The 8739-nt window shown below is 28.4% G+C and overlaps 1 protein-coding gene across 1 annotated transcript; it reads right to left on the bottom strand.

Annotated features, from left to right (window-relative positions):
* Nucleotides 1-1138: 1138 nt before the first annotated feature.
* LOC133032351 (uncharacterized) lies at nucleotides 1139-2857 on the bottom strand. Its single transcript, XM_061106269.1, has one exon. The coding sequence runs from the start codon at nucleotides 2855-2857 to the stop codon at nucleotides 1139-1141; it is 1719 nt and encodes a 572-aa protein (XP_060962252.1).
* Nucleotides 2858-8739: the final 5882 nt, after the last annotated feature.

The following is an 8739-nucleotide window of genomic DNA, read 5'->3' on the forward strand; positions in this document are numbered from 1 at the left end:
TATTTTGTGTCTTCCGCTTTTGGTCTCGCTTTGATGCAATAAACCGAACACCATTCACTACACAACCTTCGTAAAATGTTGCTAAGTAATCGGACCCGGAAGCGAGAGCGAGTAACTCATCACCATTTTGTAAAGTTCCAAGCTTGTGCAACTCATATATCTAAATACATAAAATGTATTAATAAATGAGGAATATAAATGTTTGAATTAAAACTTTACAATTTTGTCATTATACCTTCTTATGAAACCACGGACGGAAAGTTTGCCTATGCAAGGCATCGTGATTACCATTAGGATATTCATGCCTGATCTTGTCCAAATGTTCGCTGTGAAGTATGATAATGTTAAGATACGATAGAGGGAGATAGAGAATAAAAACTAAAAATTTAATAAAATAATTTATAAAAATGTAACAAACTTACTCTAAGTAAGCTTGGATTTCAGGAGAATTTTGAAGAATGTACCACTCAGCTTTTTCACGACCAATATGATCAAGAGGCTTGATGATTCCGCTAGTTAAAGGGTGAGATTGAGAATTAAAAATTGAGAGATAACGACACACAGAAGGCGCATCTTCATTTCGATCAAGCCGATTAAATCTGGTTTCACACCCTTTAAAGTACATGGAACAAAAGGTTACTGCCTCATCAGCAACATAACCCTCTGCAATTGACCCTTCAGGACGTGCCTTGTTTCCCACATAATTCTTCAATTTTTTCATGTACCTTTCAAAAGGATACATCCATCTCATAAAGACCGGGCCACCCAATATCGCTTCTTCAGGCAAATGCAATACCAAATGTATCATTATGTCAAAAAAAGCTAGAGGAAAAATCAATTCCATCTTGCACAATAACAGAATTAAATTATTTTGAGCATCCTCCATATCTTTTACATTTAGAGTTCTAGAGCATAACTGTCGAAAAAAATTACACAGCTGAGTAATAGTTGTTGCAGTGTCACGAGGTAGAAATTTATGGACACCAACTGCTAGTACTCGCTGCATAATGACATGACAATCGTGGGATTTTAACCCAATAATGTTAGACTCATCTGGAGAAACTTTGCTCTTTAAATTTGAACAGAAGCCATCGGGAAACTTTATTCCTTTAACAAACTGACAAAAAAGTTGTCTTTTCTAACGAGTCAAAACATAAGGAGCATGCGGTTTCATTAGCCTCCCATTCCCATCTTCATAAATCCAAAACGATTCCCTAATACCCATCTTCTTTAAATCATGTCGCGCATTGGTTGTGTCCTTTGATTTATCATTATCCAAGATGGTTCCTAGGAGACTATCACACACATTCTTCTCAACATGCATGACATCAATATTGTGTTTTAAAATATTCGTGCTCCAATACTCCAACTCGTAGAAAATACTTTTTTTCCTCCAATTACAATTTTCTGCAACTCTTCTACGTTTCACGCCCCCAAAAATTTCATGATGTCCGGGAATTTGGGGTTCGAGAGCATTAACTTGTGATAATATTTCTTCACAAGTAAATCGTCTTGGAGGAGGTCTTCTTTCAACTTTACCATCAAATCGAGTATCCCTTCTCATTGCATGGTTACTTGGCAAGAACCTTCGATGACCAACATATGATGTCTTCCCGATCACTCGAATGGACGTCGTGTCTTCATTACAAGTAGGGCAAGCTTTATAACCTTGACCACTCCACCCAGACAAGCTACTACGAGCAGGAAAATCATTCACTGTCCACAAAAGCGCAGCACGCATGGTGAACATCGAGTTGGTCGAACTATCACTCGTTGGTACCCCATTATTCCACAACTCCTTTAATTCATCCACCAAAGGTCTTAAAAATATATCCATGTCTTTACCTGGAGATTTTGCACCAGGAATTAGGGTAGATAACAAAAAATAATTATCTTTCATACATAACCAAGGTGGTAGATTATAGTTAGCCAACACCACTGGCCACATGCTGTATGCAAGACTCATGTTGCCAAATGGATTAAATCCATCAGCAGCTAACCCAAGTCGAACATTTCTTGGGTCCCTTGCAAACTCGGGATGTTTTGCATCAAAGTCTTTCCAAGCTAAACCATCGACCGGGTGTCGCAACACCCCATCATCTTTTGATTTTCCAGTATGATGCCATATCACGCTCTTCGCTGTAATCCTCGAACTATATAATCTTTTAAGTCGAGGTGTCAACGGAAAGTATCGCATGACTTTGCAAGGAACTTTTGTTGCTTTGCCGTTCTCGGAAGTAACCCAACGACTAGTTTCGCACACTGGACAAGCCTCCTTCGATGCATTCTCCTTATAAAATAGGCAACAATTATACAAACAGACATGGATAGACTCATAACCCAAGCCTAATTTCTTTAATCTCTTTTTTGCCTCGTAGTAAGTTGCTGGAATATTATTTTCCTTCGGAAATGCAAACTTTAAAAGCTTCAATAATTCTTCAAAGATGTTATTAGGAATTTTTCCTCTAACTTTTAAATGCAATAACTTTGCTAAAAAGTTGAGAGACGAAATCCAATCACAACCGGGATACAATTCAGCTTCAATTTCCTCGAATAAATCATCAAAATGAGGGTTTGTGGTTGGTTGTTCATCTTCTCCTTGTACATCCTCTGTTGTCGAGGGAAAGAAGTCTTCTAGAATAGGAATCATTTCATCCTCTGATTCAACATCAACAACTGCTACATCATCGACAACATCCTCAGGCTCGCCGTGATAGATCCACTTCTCATATCCTTGCATGAAACCTCGATCAAATACATGTGCTCTAACCCTATCTATTTTTTCAAACCTACTATTTATACATCTTACACAAGGACATCGAATTCTTCCATCACAATCCTTGTGTTCTGATGCCATTGCTAAAAAGGTTTGTAGACCATTCCAAAATTCATGACAACCACGATTTCTGATTTTGGTCCAAGACTTATCGATTGTCGCCATCTACAATTTAGGCGACAATTAAAGTGTTACAAATATGAATGATTTGTACAGTGTTACGAAATATAACAAAACTATGGTATATATTTATAAGTATACCATAGCATTGAGATATTATTTTCAACATTAATAAAATTTTATGAATATTTTATGAATTAGACACATTTAAATAACAATTTTATTCATTGAATTATAATTACAACTTAAATTACAAAAAATGAACAAATTACTCTTTAAAAAAACATTTTAATTTTTATGTTATTTATAAATTTATATAAAAAAAGTAATAAATTTGGTTTCTAGATTTAAATAATTATTTTTTTAAAACAATTTATTAAAAGTTGACAAACTTATCTATTTTCCCTATCTACAATATAAACCACAAATGTAATATTACAAGTTTAATAATTTCTAGTTATATGAACGTTTTTTAGATTACACACATGTATTTCAACTTTTAAGTAAGATAATAATATTAACAATTTAATTCTAATAAACTTTGAAAAAAAATTATTCATTTAATTACCAATTACTTTAAATTAAAAAAATAAATAATTTCTTTTTACGAATTATTTATTTTAAAAAAATATATTATTTAAAAATTTATATAATTTATTATAATTTAAATTAATTTTTTATTTATTTTATAAAGTTCAAAGTTTATTTATTTTTATTTAATTTATAAAATTAAAAGTTTATTTTTATAAAATAAATTTATACTAAATTATAATTTTTTAATTCTATTATTAATCTCAATTTTTTATAATAATAAAATTATCACAACATAAAATTCTATTAACAAGTTTTTTTTTAAAAAAAAAACATAAAAGTTTACTAATTTAATTACAATTTATATTAAAATTAAAAAAGTTCATTTTATTTAACTTTTTAATTTTTAATATTTAAATTATTATGTTATATTATACTTTTTTATTTTTTATATTGTTTTTATTTTCCTTTATTTAAAAAATAACAAATTAAAAAACTTACAACCTAAAATTATATTTAATAATTTTTTCACTATTCTCACTATACTATGATAATATTACATATTTAACATACCAAACAAAATTAATTACATCAAATAAAAATTATAATATAAAAACAACAAATAAACAATAATAAATACATACAGTTCACAAAAGAAATTGTGTGTCAACTTTATTGATCCTTTCACTTAATCTGAAAATAACCAAAATAAATAATATCAATTCCACAAAATAAATTAAAAAAGTAAAACAAAATACAGCAATAAAATATTTATATAAATCATACAAAATATAATCTTTTAGCATATATAACATTACCAAAATAATATATATATAATATACACTTATATAAACAAAAATAACATTATTATATATATAATATACAAACAATACACTATACTTTAAAAATATAACCAAATAACATTATTATATTTATAATATACACTATATATATATGAACAGTTAATATATAAACCAAAATAAAATAATAAATATCGAAATTATATATATACAGTGAACTAAAAACACCCAAATAAAACAATAAATACCCAAATCAAATATATATACACAGTGAACATATATACCCAAATAAATCAATAAATACTCAAATCAAATATAAATACTCAAATCAAATATATATATGTAAACAGTTAACATATATACACAAATAAATTAATAAATACCCATATCAAATATATATATATATACAAAAATTATATTATATAATACCTAAAATTTATATATATACACAAAATAATATATATATATACCCGAATAAAATATATATCTATAAATACACATTATATTATATATATACTAAAATCAACCATATATATACTGTTCTAACACAAAATAAAAAAAAAATCAATCTAAATATACATATATACACTGATTATACATACCACAATAAACAATATATATAGATATAACTTAGACATTTTTCAGTTTAAATGAAAATAAATCACAAACAACCCAAAAAAAAAAAAATTCAAACACACAAAAAAAATAGAAAGTTTAGATTAATACCTATGTTGGAGGCAAAGACGGTGGGCGAGGCGGAGGCGGAGCAGTCGAGCGAGGCGGAGGCGGTTGGGGAGGCTGAGGGTGATCGGAGTGGGTTGGGCGGTTAGGGAGGCTGAGTTCGGAGTGGGAATGAAATGGGGATTAGGGTTAGAATTTTTTAAGAAGAGAGGAAAAATAGGAAAGTTGGGGCTGATGGGGTTTATATACCGCCGCTAATAGTAATTATTTAATTTTTTTATTTTTTTTTTTTTAAAAAAAAACTATTAGCGGCGGGGTCCGCCGCTAATACCCCGCCGCTAATACATTCAAACGTAACGGGCGGGAATTTTCCCGCCCACTCATTAGCGGCGGGGTATTAGCGGCGGACCCCGCCGCTATTACTATTAGCGGCGGGCATTAGCGGTGGAGGCCCCGCCGCTATTAAAAAATAAAAAATTAAATCAGCCCCCCAATAGCGGCCACAGAGGGCCTCCGCCGCTAATACCCCCATTATTAGCGGCGGAGGAGCTCCGCCGCTAATATCCCCGCCGCTATTGAGGGGAATTCTTGTAGTGGTAACTATAAATACATTTAGTCACAATAAATTATAATTTTTTATGACTAATACCTTTAGCTACGAATTTTTTAGTCACAACATAAAAATTATTATTTATAATTAGTCACAATTTTTTTTACTTTTAGTCATAAATTTTGTTGCGACTAAAAGTAAAAAAATTGTAATTAATTATAAATAATAATTTTTATTTTGTAGTGAAAAAAAATATATAGATTAAAAGTTACTTTTTGAAAGAATTCTGTAATAAAATTGTTTGGGTGAATAGATATATATATATATACTAGCAAAAAGCTATGTGTGAGGCACGTATACTAAATTTTATGCTAGTTTTTCTATGTTATTTGAAAGTGATACAATTAAAAATTAAAGAAAAAATATTATTAGTTATTAGGTGAGATTATTATTATGTGTATGAAGAACTTACAAATTAATTAATCTTATAATCTTAACTTTAATCAAATAGGATTCTAAATATATGAACAATAAATAATCACGTAAAAATAAAAAATAATTATTTGAATAAAGAATTCAATATACACAGTTATATATATGAATCCCATTAATTAAAAAAAATTATTCAATATATGAACAATAATTTATCACGCTATCTGTTTCCCAATAAAGACATCCACATCCTCATAGTCAAAAATAAATAATACATGTAATACAGATCTTTGTAATAGAGTACCTAAAAGAAACAAAACTTCAGTTGCCATAATCAGAAAAGGTTTAAGTGAACTAAATAATGACTAAGAAGAACTAAATTACAAAATGAAAATAACATGTCTATATGAGTATGATTTTTTTGCTATATGAGCATGATTGATCTAAGAGAAAATAGATAAACCTATAAACATATAAATATACTTAATATTAATCTTGACAAATAAACAATTCAATTATAAACAATTCTAAATATCAGCTTGACAATTTCAACACACTAATTACTCATTAAATAACCATAATGTATACATCATGATAATTTTATTTTATTTGATATCAAATGATAGAGATTATTGAGGTTTTCAGCCATGGAAAATACACTATGATCAAAAAGTAATGTCCATTAATTGTATATTTCAAAGAAACCCAAATTTCCATGAACGTCCTAATAAGATATAAGCAATAAAGTTGTAAATTAAAAAAAAAAAAAAAGTAGCCAAATTTCAGTTAATATAAGAAATAGAACAAATAAAAGAATTATACATTACTGAAATTTGAACTCTTAGAGGCCATTAGCGAAGGGACGAAACTCGTTAGATTCCTTAGTAGAACACTACCTTAATGGTCTGAACACAAAAATTGTAGAAATCAAAATATGAATAAATTAGCATCATCAACAAAAGGAAAATTAAAGGGAAAAGACTTAATAATTACGTGACAAATAATTATTAATTGAATTAAAAAGTTAAGATTATAAGATTAATTCAAATTATTGTTCATATATTGATTAATCCCATTAATAGAAAATAATTCAATATATGAACCCTATTTGATTAAAGTGATTTAATCAAATAGGGTTCATATATTGAATTATTTTCTATTAATGGGATTAATCAATATATGAACAATAATTTGAATTAATCTTATAATCAAATAGGGTTCATATATTGAATTATTTTTTATTAATGGGATTAATCAATATATGAACAATAATTTGAATTAATCTTATAATCGAATAGGGTTCATATATTGAATTATTTTTTATTGATGGGATTAATCAATATATGAACAATAATTTGAATTACTCTTATAACACTACAAAAAACTGCTACTCACTACAAGAAATGTCACTTTTACCAGCACAGTTCGCTACTGCGCTGGTAAAAGTAACTTTTACCAGTGCATTTCGCAAACTGTGCTGGCAAAGAGGTCAAAGTTTTACCAGCGTACATTTGCAGTGGCTAAAATCTAAGTTTTACCAGCACATTTATGAGCTGGGAAAAGTCATCTTTGCCAGCGCTTTTCATTTTATGCTGGCAAAAGTTCTAATGCCAATATTGATTTGCCAACCCTCTTTCGCCAACGCATCACAAGTAAATTCTATTTTACCAGCGCAATACTAACTTTTGCCAACACAAAAATGTGCTGGCAAAAGTGATATTTCTTGTAGTGACTTTCAGTGACAACTTCTTAGTCATAATATAATTTTTTTGTGACTAAATGTGACTTTTAGTCACAACAAAATATTACTTGCGACTAAAACATAGTATTTAGTTACAAGTTGTCACTAATTTAGTTTTAGTCACAACAAGTATTGTGACTAAAAATACATTAGTCACAATAAATTGTAATTTTTGTGACTAATACCTTTAGCCACGGATCTTTTAGTCACAACATAAGAATAATAATTTATAATTAGTCACAACGTTTTCACTTTTAGTCAAAAGTTTTGTTGTGACTAAAAGTAAGATTTTTTGTAGTGTAATCTTAACTTTAATCAAATAGGGTTTATAAAAAAGCATAAATAATAAAATAGGATTAAAAATACGGTAATTAAAGAAAATCTAGAACCCTATTTTTTTTTTGGATTTAATGGGATTTATTTTATTTTTATTTTATTATATATAAATAAAAAGTGACCCATGAATTTCTCATAAACCATTTTATTTTTAATAATAAACCATTTTATTTTTAATATAAATAAAAAGTCACCCATGAATTTCTCATAAACCAAGAATTCTGTTATATAGACACACTTTATATAGAATAGATATATTTATATAAACAATATAAACACTAGCGGATGCACAAGTCCTGGCTGACACCCTAGAAAAAAAATGAAAGAAAAATACACATTTTAATTAATTATAATATATATATAAACTGATTTTGAATTAAAAGTTCATAAGCAAAAATGAAGAGTTTGCATTGCTTTCATTAAGCCAAAAGAAATAGTTAATTTATTCTACTTTTAACATGTTTGAAATAGTTAATTTATTCTACTTTCAACATGTTCATCTTACCAATACAAATTATATTGAATTTTAATAAATTATGAGCCTTAATTTGATGATAGAGTTTTGATAATTAGATAAATACTATATTTTATGTGATATATATATAAATTTAAGAGTTCATTTAGTATGTCGTATTAGATCGTATTGTATTATATTAAATTGGGTTATAGAAGAAGCAAAAGGAAAAGAAGGTTTCATGACTCTAAAATTGTAACACCCTAACTAACATAGGCGTATTACGTGATTTTTAAACATGCTGTGCAGCTCGTTGCT

Source organism: Cannabis sativa, chromosome X, assembly GCF_029168945.1.
Source record: "Cannabis sativa cultivar Pink pepper isolate KNU-18-1 chromosome X, ASM2916894v1, whole genome shotgun sequence".
Classification (NCBI taxonomy): Eukaryota; Viridiplantae; Streptophyta; class Magnoliopsida; order Rosales; family Cannabaceae; genus Cannabis; species Cannabis sativa.